At 30.8% G+C, this 16,987-nt stretch overlaps 2 protein-coding genes across 3 annotated transcripts; one reads left to right on the forward strand and one right to left on the reverse strand.

Moving 5' to 3' along the window:
* The first annotated feature begins 340 nt into the window (after window positions 1-340).
* LOC125847820 (photosystem I assembly factor PSA3, chloroplastic) lies at window positions 341-2,019 on the forward strand. The gene is made up of 3 exons (XM_049527524.1): window positions 341-791; window positions 873-1,037; window positions 1,544-2,019. The coding sequence occupies exons 1-3, from the start codon at window positions 408-410 to the stop codon at window positions 1,865-1,867; spliced, it is 873 nt and encodes a 290-aa protein (XP_049383481.1). The 5' UTR covers window positions 341-407; the 3' UTR covers window positions 1,868-2,019.
* A 582-nt stretch (window positions 2,020-2,601) lies between these two features.
* LOC125847816 (formate dehydrogenase, mitochondrial) lies at window positions 2,602-7,670 on the reverse strand. 2 transcript variants are annotated; one of them, XM_049527521.1, is made up of 6 exons: window positions 7,435-7,670; window positions 5,644-5,815; window positions 4,359-4,899; window positions 3,477-3,601; window positions 3,130-3,242; window positions 2,602-3,017 (listed from the first exon to the last, which is right to left on the reverse strand). In XM_049527521.1, the coding sequence occupies exons 1-6, from the start codon at window positions 7,513-7,515 to the stop codon at window positions 2,904-2,906; spliced, it is 1,146 nt and encodes a 381-aa protein (XP_049383478.1). In that variant the 5' UTR covers window positions 7,516-7,670; the 3' UTR covers window positions 2,602-2,903. The 2 variants fall into 2 exon arrangements, with proteins under 2 accessions (XP_049383478.1, XP_049383477.1); XM_049527520.1 differs by lacking the exon at window positions 7,435-7,670 and adding an exon at window positions 7,060-7,216.
* Between the last annotated feature and the right edge of the window lie 9,317 nt (window positions 7,671-16,987).

Genomic DNA, 16,987 nt, shown 5'->3' on the forward strand with positions numbered 1-16,987 from the left:
ATAGTTTGTGTATGACTAACCAATATATATATATATATAAAAACTCTTTTCATCAGTAGTAAAATAGTAATTGGTGTTTGGCCAAAATTTTAAAAGATATTAGAAAAAAATTGCTTTTAAAATTTCTTTAAAATAAGTATTTCTACTATTACTCAAAAAAAAAAAACTTAATTTTTTAACTAAGTATTTTTGAAAATTTAATCAAATATACTACAAGTATCTAAATAAATTTAATTTTATTAAAGGGGCTACAAAAAAAAAGTAGTAGATGATTTTAATATTTTTTTAACTATATACTAGTATTATTTTAGAGTAATAATGAAGCTCATAGCCAGAAAGATTCCCAAAAGATAAACAAAAGGGGGCAATATCAGAACAAAGATTGAACGTCCACCACATGTAACACTATGGTGGTTGTCTCCTCTCTCCACTCTCCTTCTTCTTCCTCCTCCATCTACTGCAACTCAATCTCTCCCTCTCTTCGTTATTTTCGACGTTTCTATACATTTCCATCCACAAGGAATAATAATAAAGCAGCTTCCAACTCCAATGGCGGTGCCGTCTTGCTCGTCAAGGCGTATATGGATGAGACCACAAATCCAATTTCCAGTTTCGCTAATAAGGTCATCGGTTCACTCCCTGTTTTTGGTCTCATAGCCAGAATTGTGAATGAGGAAGGTGGTGTTGGTGGTGATTTTATTGATTTTGCTGAGTTCAGGAGGCGAGTCGGTAACAAGTGCTCCATTAATGATTCAAGAGCTTTTTATGAATTTCGAGATCGACGTGGCAAGGTAATTTTTACTTGCAATCAAGCGGCGTGCCTTGGTTTATCTATCGATTATTGACCTTGATTTCCTTTGCCTTATTGATAGACAGGGGATCCTCTGTATGTGCTACTGTGCTGTTGGTTAGCTGCTGTAGGAGCTGGTTTACTCAAATCTGAGGAAATTTTGGAAGGGGTATCAAGGCTTAGTTTAGCAAATGATATTGAATTTGAAGAGCAAAACTTCATTGCAATGATGAATGAAGCAAGAGAGGTTTGTAAGATTTCATTTGCCAACGATTTTTAGCTTCTTTTCATTTATATTACCTTACTTTCAATGTTTATCAAAATTTTATTAGCATACTTCCTCAGATACTGTCCAACTTTTGTTTCTGCATCATTCTTTTGATGTGGTACTTAGGACTCTGCCTCTATGTTGTTTGAATCCTCCAAAACTGCATATATTTTAGAGTATAGACACACACGGACAGAATTCTTGGACGATTCAAGCAGCATAGCTCTGCCTAACTCTTATTGAGAAGCTTATTTACAATAGCATATCAAGTAAATTTATCTTTGCAGCAGCCTGTCAGCCCTCCCATTGCAGGCTTCATCAGATTTAGCACCAAGCACAGAATGTGCATGGTTTAATAACCATATATCACACTTATATTTGAACTCTCGTTTATGGTCCAGTGTTATACCCGGTACGGTTAAGACATAAATAATGTATTAAGATAGTAAGCCCATTTTTGCTAACATTTTCCTTTACTCGTGCAGAAGCGATCAAAGTTGGGAGCTCCTGCACCTACAATCCCCATGGAATTTCGTGCTGAGAAAGCTCTGGAAGCTATACATTTGTGTTGCTATGGAAGGGATCTGATAGAAGAAGAAGATGAAAAACTGCTAAGTACCATGCTTAATGCTGTCTTTCCTACAGTTGGGCAGCAAAAGGTAGAAATCATTGTCAAAGAGAAGGCAAAGAGAGTGGCAGATGGAACTGAAGATATCAAATATACAGAGCCCAAGCAATTATCAAAAGAAGCAGTTCAGCTGCAAATGAAAGACCTTGAATTTCTTAAGCAAAACAGTTTGAATCAGTGAGGCATGAAACTTGTTATCATTCTCAAAGTAAATTTAGGTACTGGTGACTAACACCAACAGGAAGACTATCCCACAAACATTCGGTATAGGAAATCACAGGCACATGTCATGAATGACAAATCTTCTTCGCACAATGCTGCCAACTAATTAAACAGTGCATGTGTATGCTCCCTGCTTTCTTTTGTGATCAGTGTGCATTTTCTACTTGCAATTGAAAGATATAGTGGCTCTGATTTGTATTCAAGAATTACCTATTACTAACTGTTATATACTAGAGTTAGCTGAACAACTGTTCAAACTATTACTCGTTAAAAGAATCATAAGCTTGAACCTTTTGTTTCTCTGCATTTTGGAACTAGTAGGGAGTTACTTCTGAGAAAAATACACTGTTGAAAGCGCCTGTAGCAATTTGTGATTGACGTTTTTATTATAGACAAAAAAGCTTTACTATAAATGAACCACTCCAATATGCACCCAGGATCATTTTTGGATTAGGTCTTCTTGGGTGTCAACTGGCACATACATCACATTTATTCGCTTGTATGTGAAGAAAGAGGTTATTTAAAAATCTGAAGTTCCAAACTGAGGAAGTCGTCTTTTCTTCCCAATATACATTTAAAGCAAAACATACTGTGATGTCAAATTCTGTTTCACACCATTGCAATTCATTCATTTTTTTCCCAGGTCCTCCCTGGCATCGTAGAAAAGATTAACATAGCGACTGCAACAAATACTAGCAAGAAGAAGATAATATTTTTTTTAATCATAAAATGTCCAGGACAACACCAGTACAACTACCATAGCAAGGAAGTTTCCCAGTTATAGACTCAAGAAAGACACTGGAGGATCATACATAGACCTCCATCACAGAAGAGGACATGTTTCCATCGCAAAAGTTACAATACAGCCAACCGAAGAAAAACTGCATTACAGTTCTAAAAGAACATAAGTAGCCAATTTTATCAGCTTATTGAAGACACAGCTTGCCAGTTTATTTGACACAGAAATCTAGGCACAAGTAAGGTACATTAATGATTTAGCGATACTGAGGTGCCAATTCCCCATCCTTGACAATGTAATTTTCAGCAGGGAAATCCTCACCCTTGAAGTACCTGTCCAACATATCCTTTGTTCCAGCTGCATACCTCAACTGCAAAATTGCCAGTAACAAGCTTCTCTCAGTTTGCTCACAATTTTAATGTCGTGAAAGTAAAGAATAAGCAAAGCCTAAAGAAATTAGAGAAAACAGAGTATTTACAAACCTGTGCATCAATGGTAGTCCCTGAAATGTGAGGAGTCATAGCTTGGTTTGGCATGTAGCGCCATGGATGGTCCTTGGGAGCTGGTTGTGGGTACCAAACATCTCCACTGTATCCTAAATTTGGGGGAAAATAACCAAAAGAAAGCACTCAATATAGGTTTAGAAGTATTTCTTTCTTCAACAGATTCGGCAATTCAACAAGATATGGAACTACTTCCAAATTTCGATAAAATATATTGAAGAAAAGAAATAAGCAAGAATTGAAGAAAAATATATAATGATGTGTTCAATTGATATTAACGCTAAGGGCTCATCTCTGGATGATGTGTTCAGGTTATGTTAAAATACCTGCAATATGACCGCTGTTACAAGCATCAACAACTGCTTGAGTGTCCATAATTGCTCCTCGAGCATTGTTTACAATTAGAACTCCCTTCTTCAACTTTGCAATTCTTTCCTTGTCAAACATTCCTCTAGATCACATAGTTAAAATTGTGAGCAATTTGCGATATAGCGCATGGAAATAATCAATGACCTTAGTGACATGAGAAGAGTGATGTACGGACAGAAACAACTCTTACGTCTCCAAGAATCTTAAAAATACTCCATTGGCAATCATATTATTCTGGCAACACAAATTGCTGAGAACATCTATCATCCTACTGATGACCACTAACTGATGACAAAGCTCGAAATAGAAAATTAAAGGAAGAAGGAAAATAAAACATGATCTCTAAGAACATATTACTCGTAGCAGTGGTTCACACAGAAAGAATATCAAATGTTTTTTGCATCATGCCAAAGGTGAAAGACAACTTGGCCAAGCAATTTTTCAACTTTAGCCATGGCTTATATAGGTGGAGAATCCATGGAGGGCCATCATTGAGATAGTCTTTTTGAGCTTAGCCAAAGTCATGTATAAATGTATATGGTGGGTGCTCAAGAGAATTTCTTAACTTAGGGAATAGAATAGGGGAATCTAAATATACAACTACGTTATATACGATCTAGAGTGATACCAAAAAATTACGATGACACCAAAGAGTGAATCCTAAAATTCTCCTTTCCTTCGCTTAATATCATATTTCATTCTCAATGAATATTCACTTTAGCTTACTTAGTTCATCTCATAATTAAGTCATTGTTAAAATAACTTGAATATAAGAAGCTTTGTCAATAAATCTTACTGTATAGGTTTACGACGTGTAATTACAGAAACAGAAACCTTACTTTGTTTTCTCTGTAAGAGGCGTATTGATGACCACTATGTCACATTTCGAGAGCATTTTATCGAGATCTTCCTCGAACTTTGCTCCAATTTGATTCTCTAGCTCAGAATCCATCTTTAGACGGTCATGGTAAAGTAGATTACAGTTAAATGGCTTCAATCGTTGGAGTAAAAGTCTGCCAATACGTCCTGCACCAACAGTTCCAACAGTCTTGCCTTCCAAATCATAAGCTCTGTGCGCAATTGCAGCAACATTCCACTCCCCATTGATAACCTGATGATGTCCAGGCAAGAAATTTCGGACAAGAATTAAGATTCGCATCAGTTCATCTTCCGCAACTGAGACAGTATTGCTTCCAGTGACTTCTGCTACTGTCAATCCAGCAGCAGCAGCAGCTTTCAGATCAACATGATCTGATCCAATTCCAGCTGTCAGCAGTAGTTGTAGATTTTTTGCCTTCTTGATCCTTTCAGCCGTGACATAGGCAGGATGAAAAGGGGTCGAAATCAACACATGGAGATCAGGAATGTGTTTCTCAAGCTCTGCAGAGAGAAAGTCATGGAAAAAAAAAGCTATTATAGATGGACACACACAAACTTTAGCTCAGGAGAAATTTCTTTGTATAGAGCATAGTAAAGGATTCAGCAGTGAAAAACTAACACACAGAGTAGTTTGTATATCAGACTAGGGCACCATTCTTTCTCATGATAAAAGATATTAATAAGCAAGGATTTACACTAAGCATGTCATCCATCAGAAAATCTTTACTACTAAAGCATCCATGTGTGCACTCTACTCAACAACTAAAGAAGCCTCTGCGACTTTGATAAATCCTTGTTTAAAGTACAAAATTTAGCCATAGTCTTATCAAACTAATACAACTGAACACCTGAGTCCTGAAGTATAGACGTTTTGCAAATGCACACCTGTATATCAAGGTAAAATACACTCTTTTTTCCCTCCTGCAAGGAACTACCTCGCAGTGTCCTGATCATAATTCACTAGCAGCAAAGGACCAACACTAACAAAGCAAATATTGTTTACTTCGCTTTGCTCTTTATCTAAATAAATGTTCCTGCTATGACCGTTATATTCTCCTCACGCGAGCCATTTATTTAAAAAATCCTTAAGCACATATATGCATGTTTTAAATGGAAAAAACTACTCCTTTTCAGATGTGTTTACTTGTACAAGCATGAAGGGTAAAGGGATTATCTTTAGAAATGCATAGGCTTCAGTGGAGTAATGGATAGAACATGAGAGATTATAGATTAGCAGTAACTAACCACAATCTGGTCCTTCTTTGTCAGGAGTGACTATGTACTGATGACCTTTAGATTCTAACCATTCACGTATCCCCAAGGCATTTTCTGCACAGCCCAAAAAGTTGGGGTTCATTTCAGCATATTCATTTGCTTTGTAGAAAACACCCACAATCTTTTTGGGGCCAGGAGAAGCCTGTAAAATAATGAAGAAATAAAAGGTGAGAGGACAGAATATACATGAATATTTTAAGGTCATATAAGCAAGCTGGATGTGCTAAAATTATAATCCAACTCGTATAATCTTGTAGATGCACCAGTTGGCAAGAAATAAGCATTATTCAATATACTTGCTTTGATCATTTTCGTCCAAACTAACAATTAATAGTACAAAAATTCATGATCGTCACATAAAATAGGCAATCGTGATTGCCATTTTCCTGAAATATATGGAGAATAAATGTACTCTAGTTTAATGAACAAATTAGGCATGGTAAATGAGTTAGTACAATTTGTCACTTCTTTAAATAAGAAATATCTTATTTATTCCCCAGACAACTGAATATGAAAAGATTTTCCAAATCGAACTAGTATAAACAAAGAAATAATATAGCACGTGAAGATGCAGAGAAAATGACAACACTGGTGCCATTGCCCTTGAGACCCGTGAAACATTTCACTCTTCACCTACTTCATACTATAAAAATATTAGAAATCGCACGTGAAAATTCAAGTAAGCAAGTATCATTAGTAATGATCGGAAGAGAACTGTTGTGGTCCTGCCGGGTTAGATTTTCGGTTAAAGGAAAAACAGTAGAAATAACAAATTAATAAAACCTTCCTTTTTTTGTTTCCCACTCGGTGTTCGGTATCACATTGGAGCCCAACTATATCTGGATTCACTCTGCGCCCATACCCAGGAAGAGTCAAACCGGACACCGTCTCTCTGAGGATGAAGGAGTACCCTTGTTGGTATATAACCTTCCCCTCTCTAAATTTTTGTAACATTCTTCCATTTTACTTGGTAACAATTTAATTTGAAACATATAACTCTACCCTAATAAAAATTAGGTATATTCACGCAAATTAAAACTGAAAGCCGTAGAAAGGACGCAGTAGTGAAAACTGAAAAGTTAGCTGCCCTCTAATATCCGAGCCATTTCATTTGGTGTGGAGAGTACGGGGAAAAGCCCAAAAAAAAAAAAAAAAGACAAGGCATCAAATTGGTAGAGCACCAAAAAAGTGTGTTTGTTTTTTCCTCTTCACGGTTCAATTCCCTTCCTTTCCTCTGTTCCGATTCCCATTCACTTGATTCTCGAAGAATCGGAGATGATCTATGCCAATTTCCGATATTTCATTCAACAAGGGCGAAAACTAGGTCATGTAAAACAAAAACATCAAACAATGGCTAAACTGATTGAGGAGAAATGGCTTAAGTACCTGAAGTTCTCTGGTAAAAACTAAGGATGAAGGTGAAGCAATAGCACGAGCTGCTGTAGAAGCTACACGCCTCATCGCCATCGGAATTTTTTGGATTTACAGCAAAGGGTTTTGTACTTGCTAAAAACAGAGAGAAGAATAAACTCCAGTTGGCTGAGNTGGTAGAGCACCAACAAATTGTGTTTGTTTTTTCTTTTTCACGGTTCAATTCCCTTCCTTTCCTCTGTTCCGATCCCCATTCACTTGATTCTCGAAGAATCGGAGATGATCCATGCCAATTTCCGATAATTCATTCAACAAGGGCGAAAACTAGGTCATATAAAACAAAAACATCAAACAGTGGCTAAACTGATTGAGGAGAAATGGCTTAAGTACCTGAAGTTCTCTGGTAAAAACTAAGGATGAAGGTGAAGTAATAGCACGAGCTGCTGTAGAAGCTACACGCCTCATCGCCATCGGAATTTTTTGGATTTACAGCAAAGGGTTTTGTACTTGCTAAAAACAGAGAGAAGAATAAACTCCAGTTGGCTGAGATGACTCACTTGGAGAGACGTATCGCCTTTTTATAGGAAAGGGCGAAGGCCCAGTACTTAGAAGCGACCTGCTTCAACTCTGATTAAATGTACCTGAGTAAGTGCATATACAAATTGAAACACGTGTAGCTATGATCCTCACGCATGTTCTCAAAATATGTATAGTCTTTTGTTAAAAATATTTATTATTTTAAAATTAAAATATTTTATTCTTGATGGTAGTTGTTATATGAAAAAATTTATCAAACGTTAAAGGGGTAAAATGAAAAAGGGAGTCCAAAAGCCAACATCGATGATTCTCCTCTCGTCCATATATGACAAATTTGTTAGGTAAAATATTTAAAGATCAAATTTGAATGTTATTTTTTATTATTATCTTTATGATTATTTTAAATTATTTTTTAAAAAATATAAAATAATTAAGAACTTCATTTAAAAAAATATGAAAAAAGAATCTCAATTATTCTTTTAAATTTAAAAAAATCATTTACTTTGAACTATAAAAATTTTAGCAGTTCAGTTAATATGGACTAGAGGAAATATGATTTTATTTTGAAATTTTAGAAAAAAGAATAAATCAAAAGGGCATTATGTGTGGTGTTTGCCATATTTCAGTGTGAAATTTGAAAAAAATAGTTTTTGTTTTTAAAGTGAAAAATGAATTTGAATTTATTTGTATTTGGTCGTGAATACATATTGAAGTTGTTTTTGACTTTCTATGAATAAGTTAAAGTCAAATAAGCTTTTCCAAATTCAAACTCCATCCGAAAAAAGAGAACAGTTGAATTATTTTTAGGTTATGTTCCTGACATTATGTTACTTACTATTCTTGTGTTCTTTCTTTATGGAAGTAATTTCATTATATCTAAACTAGCTTAACTAATTACATTGTTGCTTATCTTAAGTTTCTCAAAAAACTTGAATAATAATAAGAAATTAAACAAAACCCCAAGGACCTATGTTATAAATCTTTTTTGTCTATATTTTTTCCTTGGTGCGCTTGTGTGTCTTTGAAAGCTAAATTTTTTAGAGCTGATAAATTTTATAAGTATCTTTGAAAGCTAATTTTTTCACCATATTTAAATTTTGTATATGGACAAGTGATCTCGCATAACATGGAATTATAAAGGAGAGTATTTCATTTCTTTTCATTCGTGTCTTACTACTACTACTTCTACTTCTTAATTTTGAAAAAAAAAACGATCGAAATTTATTTGTTTTTAATTATTTTTTAAAAAATAATTAACATTCCACGTGATATGGGCTTAAAACTATGAAATTTCAAATTATTTTGTAATATTACACATATTTAAAGTTTAAAATTATAAAATTCAAAAGTCATAATCACGTTTTTTAACTCGCTTTCCATCAAACTAAAATTCATAAAATGAAACCGAGGAAGTGTAAGTTTTAAAATGCATAAAATGTCAAGAGTTTTTTTTTTAATGAACAGAGAAAATGAAATTGAACTTTATTTGGAATAAAAAAAGGTAATACAAAGGAGACAAGAATTCCATGATATGTACATTTTTGGACTAGAAATAGGTCGAACGGTCGACACCAAGTGACCCATGATGATATAACAGGATGGCTAAATAATTCAATTTGGAATTGGGCTATAATTGTGAGTTATTTGACATAATTATGTTGTAGTTTGTACACTGAACTTGCAGATGACAAATCAGATTTTTGTTGCTCTGTCCAAATAGTAAATTAATAGTATTCAGAATTTGCTTTGAATTTAGTGCGAGAATGGAAAATGTGGAAAGAGGCGTGCTGGATTAAGATAATAATGCACTCCATTATTGAATGCGAAAGGTCTTAGTTAATCTAGAACACGTCAACGTAGAAATGGATTGCTAATTTGGCAAGTTGCTATCTACTCGCACCCTTTCATTTTACTTAGCTAATCTATCAAATATAGATATATTTCATTTGTCGTTTATTCTAGCAGTTAAGAAATTTTTAATATTTTTTTCACACCATTTTTAATATTTCATTGGTTCACTTTTACTTGTCACATGTTAACTTAACACACTCATTAAGAAAATAATTATTGATAAATCAACTTGTATGTATTGAATATAACATGTATTTATGTATCTTTTGTATTACATATGAATACAAGTGATACAAGAATAAATGAATACTAGTGATATAATTGTATCAACCTGTATGTATCACTCTCTTCCTCATGAAGTTCGTGCAAAGTGATAACTGTATGAAGGTCGCACACCGGCATTACTTGAACCTTCTTCGGTCATTTATTATATTCGTTTATACAACATGTATTCATCCTCTCTCTAGCATCTTTTCTCTCACTCTCTCAAAAAATTTGTTCACCTCTCTCCTCTATAAAATTGTTGCTATGAATAATAAATATCAAAACTATAATTATAAATCTATATATATGTATGTATATATATATATATATATATATATATATAAAGCTGAATATAGACAATCTGATGTGGCACCACTCTGTAGCCTTCATTCCTATTTATTTTTTTCTCCTTTTTTTGATATTTTATCTTTGATTTCTATTATTTATATGTATTCTTAAAAACTAAAAACATTTAAATACACTACCCAATTAATCATGTTTCTTTAAAACTTTCCTCACACTAATACACATTTAAGTAAATGGAAGATGAAAAGATTAAAACTTTTCATTTTTAGTAACAGTTTATGTTTACTTAGCCTATAAAATAAAATAAAAATATTAGAGTATTTGTACCCAACAACAATGGACAACAATGGATTCCTTCACTTTATCTCTTCTTCTGATGATAATGAATATATGAGTATCAAATTCCTTTACTGAGATGTCTAACGAATTTATGATTTTTCAGAAAATATTGATGTAAGGAGAAAGGTCATGTAACAAAAGTTTCTCTTCAAAATAAAAGACTTTTTGAAAGAATGTTAATTATGCCGCTGAGATGACCAACTAATTTCTAGCCTTGTGATTGCTTTACGAAAAGAGAAAGGAGGAGTATCTCGTGATCCTTCGGAAGATATAAGTGTCAGGAGAAATTTCACGTAACAAAAAGTTACTCTTCAAAGTAAAAGACTTTTGAAAGAATGTTGATTCCTCCTATAGGAGATAACTATTGAGAAAAAAAATCATTTCGGTTGAAAAGTTTGTAGGAAGAGTGATTAGTGTTTCAAAGGGTAAGAAGAATTATTTGAAGAAAAAAATCAATCTATTTATGAAATTCGTATCAAATTTGGAGAAGAATGAGTATAATACTAATTTCTTTCTTTTTTTATTTTGTCTTAATTTTTTTATGTGTCTTTACTTAAAGTTTATATTTTTATTTATCTTTACTTAATTAAAATTTATTGCTAACATTATTTCTTTCTACTTCTTTATTTTACTAATTTCTTTCTTCTTTTATTTTGTCTTCTTTTTGTGTCTTTAATTAAAGTTTATTTTATTTTATATTTATTTTTAATAAAATTTTTTCAACATTTTCGACATTTTCACTTATATTTTTATTAAAATAATTTCTCAGAAATAAAGTTATTCTTTCAAAAGAAATTATGTCTCACATCTTAATTTTATTTGTTGGAGTTTTTGATTAAATTTTTTCAAAAGACTGATTTTTTTTAAAAAAAATTAAGAAAAGATTATCAAAGATGACAATATTTAATTCCTATCATCATCAATGATATTAATTTAATTTACTTCCTTCCCTTAATCTCATCAATATTAATTTTATTTATATTTTTTTCCTTAAATCACTTTTTTTCTTTATATTTTCTATTAATTTTTTTATATATTTTTTAATTAAATTTTTTCAATATTTACGAAATTTTTCCCTAAATAAAATTATTCTTCCAAAATAAAATATGCCCAAATTTTTATTTTATTTTATGGAGTTCTTTTTTAATTTCTAAAGACTAATTTTTTTTAGAAAAAGTAAGAAAATATATTAAGAATGACCATATTTAATTCCTATTATCATCAATGCTATTAATTTCTTTTACTTCTTTCTTTAATCTCATCATTAATGTTATTTATATGTTTCCTTAAATCACTTTTTTTTTTGGTTATTATTATAAAACTTCATAAGAAATGCAAAAAAAGATTTACAGAATTTTGTTTGCATTTTTGAATTTTTAGATCCTTTCTTTTGATAAAAGATCTTTATCTCCTATATATATATATATGGAATTGATATCAAATTAGGAGAAATAAGTATTCTACAGGTTTCTTTCCTTTTTAATTTTATCTTCTTCTTTTTATGTTTCTTTACTGAAAGTTATTTTTTTTATTTATCTTCAATTAATTAAAGTTTACTGCTGACATTATTTCTTTCAACTTATTTATTCTACTAATTTCTTTCTTCTTTTCACTTATATTTTTATTAAAATAATTTCTCATAAATAAAGTTATTATTTCAAAGAAATTATGCCTCATATTTTTATTTTATTTGTTGGAGGTTTTTATTAAAATTTTCAAAAGACTGATTTTTAAAAAAAAAAATTAACAAAAAATATCAAAGATGACAATATTTAATTCCTATCATCATCAATGCTATTAATTTAATTTACTTCCCTCCCTTAATCTCATCAATATTGAATATATTTATATTGTTTCCTTAAATCACTTTTTTTTTCTTTATATTTTCTACTAAAGTTTTTATATTTTTTTAATTAAATTTTATCATCATTTACGAAATTTTCCCTTAAATAAAATTATTCTTCCAAAATAAAATATGCCTCAAATTTTTATTTTATTTTTTGGAGTTCTTTTTTTAACTTCTAAAGACTGATTTTTTTAGAAAAAGTAAGAAAATATATCAAAAATGACCATATTTAATTCCTATTATCATCACTAGTGATTTCTTTTACTTCTTTCCTTAATCTCATCATTAATGTTATTTATATTATTTCCTTAAATTACTTCTTTTTCTTTTTTTTTTGGTTATTATTATAACTTCATAAAAATTGCAAAAAAAAAAAAATTACAGAATTTTATTTGCCTTTTTGAATTTTTAGATCATTTCTTTTGCTAAAAGATATATATATAGAATTGATATCCAATTAGAAGAGAATAAGTATTCTATAAATTTCTTTCTTTTTTAATTTTATCTTATTTTTTTTATGTTTCTTTACTTAAAGTTTTTTTTATCTTCAATTAATTAAAATTCACTACTGACATTATTTCTTTCAACTTATTTATTCTACTAATTTCTGTATTCTTTTACTTTGTCTTATTTTTTGTGTCTTTAATTGAATTTTTTTATTTTAAATTTATCAATATTTTTGATATTTCTATTAAATAATTTCTCAGAAATAAAGTCATTCTTTCAAAAAAGATTATGCCTCAAATTTTATTTTATTTATTGAAGATTTTAAAAAAAATAATCAAAAGACTGAATTTTTAAAAAACCAAGAATTATCAAAGATGGCCATACTAATTCAATTCATCATCAATGCTATTAATTTATTTTACTTCCTTCCTTCAAATCTCATTATTAATGNTATTTTATTTATTGAAGATTTAAAAAATAATAATCAAAAGACTGAATTTTTAAAAAACCAAGAAAATCAAAGATGGCCATACTAATTCAATTCATCATCAATGCTATTAATTTATTTTACTTCCTTCCTTCAAATCTCATTATTAATGTTATATTATTTCTTCAAATTACTTTTTTTTATTCTTTATATTTTCTTTTATTTGTTTATTCCTATAAATTTCATCAATAATATTTTATGATATTAAAAAGGGCAAATTACAGAAATCACATACTTTTAAGGCAAAATTACAATATATCCCTTAAAAGTTTATAATTACAGAAATCTGTCAAACGGATACAATAATATAAGCGTTGATCCATTAATTTGATGCGCGAGATATAATAATATAAGCGCTCATACATGCGCGAGATACAATAATATAAACGCTGATACATTAATCTGATGCGCGAGATACAATAATATAAGCGCTGATACACTAATCTGATGCGCGAAAATGAGGGATTTTGGAGATTTGTAAAACTTATAGGGGATAATGGTAATAAGTAAACTAAAATGTGGGATTTCTGTAATTTTTCCTATTCTTAAAAGAACTATAGTAGTAAAAGTAAGTTTTAATTTTTTAATTAATAACAAATTTATAAAACGACCATTCACTACGTGCGAATCGTGGACAAGTTCATTAGTCTTTAATTATATCCAAATGTTAGTCATCTTTTAAAAAATAGAAAAAATTACATAAGTGAAGGTCTTTTATTTAATAATTACCACTTTTAAGTATACTTTTAATTTATTACCATTTTTGTCAACTTTTAGCAATACTTACTTAAAATGATTTTGTTCCTTTAAACTTAGCAAAACGTGCTTGTTGTGCCGTAATTTTCCTATCTATAGAAAAATCACTTTTGAAATGTTTTAAGTATAAAACAATTTGAGAAAATACTTAGAAAAGAGTCGCCACTTAATTTTTTAAAGAAATTAACAAAACTTATAATTTTCAAAGATTTAAACAGAAAAAATCTTTTGAAAATACCAAAGGAGTTTCGGGGTTCAATTTACACTTCGAGAAGGGTTTAAGCATTCGAAGTGCCCGCTAACATGCGGTTGACCTGCGACTTGACTAAAATATATTTGACTATTTTTAGAAAAATAATGATTTAACATAAAATAATAATAATAATAATAATAATAATAATAATAATAATAATAATAACTTACAAAATGTTTGATTAACTTTGAGAAAATAATTAAATAAATGACGCATTTTATTTTGATTTTTTAGAGAAAAGGATTCAAAATGGAACAATTGACTAGAAATACAAGTAATTACAATATTAATAAAACAAGATTAATTAGAATTTATTTTATTCATTTTGAAATAATAATTTAAACCAATTTAATAAATTAAGGCATAAAAATCATTTTTTAATTAATTGACTAACCTTTTTGAGAAAACGACTAAGTATATATTTTTTATTTAATTGGAAAAGTTTTGACTAACATTTTTAAAGTTTATTTAAGAAAAATATTTTAACTAAAAATAATAATTTTAGAATGAGTATAATATGAATAAGTAAAGAGTCGTCAAATAATGTATCTTAAAAAAAAAGTTTAACTTAATTAGAAAGTATAATTTGATCAACATATTTGATTAATAAAATAAAATAAAATAAAAATTAAAAGTTAACTAACACAAAGAAAATAATTTATCTTTTGGGGAAACTAATTAAGTTAATTAAAAATTATAAAGTTAGAGTTAAACAACAAACAATAAATAATCATAATTAAATAATTAAAGAGTAAGGAGGAAATGAATTTGGGCCTCTTTTCGGCCAATTTCGCTGAAATTTTGGCCTTAACCAATCCCCTTTTTGTATACACTGACTGTATATCAGTGTATATGAGCGCATGTATCAGCTCTTTTCATGTATATCCTGCTTTCGAACACCTGTATCTCGCCTTAGACCTATATTTTCACACTTTTTGACCTGTATACGAGTGTATACCGATGTATATCAATGTATACAAGTTGTATCTCAGCCTGTTTTCAGCTTTTTGAGACTTGTTTTCAATTTCCAGCCCTTGTATTTACCACCTTTCACCTGTTCGTCAACTTCTCTATTCCCAGAGGGGCTGACTCGGAGAACAAATGGTTTTGGGCCTTTGTGGCTCATTTCGAAATGCAAGGAGGAGAAGAATCCATCATGGACTCAAAGCATATTCATATGCAACAGAAAGAAAGGCATAAAAGTAAGGATCATAATAATTCGATCGAAAAATACAAGGAGAGTGGCAACAGACCACTGTTGACATCAACTTCATTACCACATAACTCAATTATTTCAAACAATATCGAGTGAAATATCTCAATCTTAACACAATAAATAAACTTGAAGCTAGACCAATACAATCACTCTAACAAAATGTAAATTCATATCAATGAACCAATATTGTTACAATGCATTGGAGAAAAATCACAAACTAGGCCAAAGAAATAAAATAAACAATCCTCCTAGACATGGTAACCAACGACATTAGGTGACAAGTGTGTTTTCTACAATGAAATAAAGGATGAGGGTCCATTATTTCCTAATAACTAAAGAAACATAAGCAGCCCCCGCTTGGCAGAAGAAACAAGCATATATTAATTGATTATTTGAACAATAACAAATACACTAGAGAGAATTACATTTAAGCTTATCACCAGGGGAGCTTTTTCTAAGGATAAAAGCAGAGTACAACACGTCAAACTAATTTAAGGATACATGCATACCCAAGGAACTTGGAAAGAAACTTCAAAGAAATAAAATCCGGCCACATGAACCCACTAAATGATGCTATTGATTTTAAATATTAAGACTCACCACGGCCAATCTTCAATCCAATCGAGAACTAAACAAGCTATCTTTTGACCAAAACTAAACATTTAGAACTTGAAAACTCAAAGGATCAGATCGCAATCAGAAACAATAGACATAAATACATAATGACTAAGTTAAGAGATACAACTACCAATAGATGAGTCACAACACTTAGTTTGCAAGTAACGAGGGTAAAAACAATCTATTTATCAGATTATGGAAATCAAAATCATCTATAGAAGATGATTTCGAACTTCACGATTGAACCGCAACACTCACAGTTACCAGACGAGATCAACAATGAAACGAAAAGAAAATAAGAAGAAACCGACTCAACGCCAAACAAAATCATTAATATTTTGAGCAAAAACGGAACCACACAACAACATGAATAGCGAACAAATTGAACCACCGATTATTATATCATCCTTACATCAGTCTAGCAACAGGATCAAACCATAAAACTAAACGACTCTTATCTCACAATAAAGAAACCAAATCATAAAAGAAGTGCTACCTTTTTGGGGGCAGCGAACTGGGACGACGGGGTTGAGAGGGCAGCGATTCTTCCACCACAAAAGCCAAATACGAATAGCAAACCAAGAAAATTTGAGCGGGGACCTTCTCGGAACTTAGAACAAGAAAGCTAAATATAAAATTTCAAGTGTAAAATTACTATTTCCAAAATAACTCAAGCCCCAATTTTTTTTTCCTTCTTTTAACCGATTGAATAATAGACTATTTATAGAGAATTGAGATCAACTTTGGGGGGGAAATTGATTGATGATTTGGAATTAATTCGAATTTGAAAATTTGAATTTCCTTTGCTTTTTGGCAATAATGGAAGGGATGGTGATTTCTTCTGAAAAAAGGGGAAAAAAGGGATGGGGCGATTGGATTTCTTCGCGGATTTGCTGTAATTTTGCGTGAAGAGGAAGCATGTGCAGGGGCCGTTTGGTACTGGTCTTGTTATTTCTGGGTTTCTTCGCGTTTCAAGGGGAAGAAAACGTGGATGAGGTCAGTTTTTGGTATTGCTGTTGTTGT

This window comes from Solanum stenotomum, chromosome 12, assembly GCF_019186545.1.
Source record: "Solanum stenotomum isolate F172 chromosome 12, ASM1918654v1, whole genome shotgun sequence".
Lineage (NCBI taxonomy): Eukaryota > Viridiplantae > Streptophyta > Magnoliopsida > Solanales > Solanaceae > Solanum > Solanum stenotomum.

Bases quoted from the DNA above. Each gene is read 5' to 3' on its own strand.
- LOC125847820 (XM_049527524.1), top strand. From the start codon at position 408: ATGGTGGTTGTCTCCTCTCTCCACTCTCCTTCTTCTTCCTCCTCCATC. The intron at 792-872 runs GTAATTTTTACT...CCTTATTGATAG, and splicing joins TTCGAGATCGACGTGGCAAG to ACAGGGGATCCTCTGTATGT. The intron at 1,038-1,543 runs GTTTGTAAGATT...TTACTCGTGCAG, and splicing joins TGATGAATGAAGCAAGAGAG to AAGCGATCAAAGTTGGGAGC.
- LOC125847816 (XM_049527521.1), bottom strand. From the start codon at position 7,515: ATGGCGATGAGGCGTGTAGCTTCTACAGCAGCTCGTGCTATTACTTCA. The intron at 3,602-4,358 runs GTAAGGTTTCTG...TATGTGATCTAG, and splicing joins CCTCTTACAGAGAAAACAAA to AGGAATGTTTGACAAGGAAA. The intron at 3,243-3,476 runs GTATTTTAACAT...CCCCAAATTTAG, and splicing joins TAACAGCGGTCATATTGCAG to GATACAGTGGAGATGTTTGG.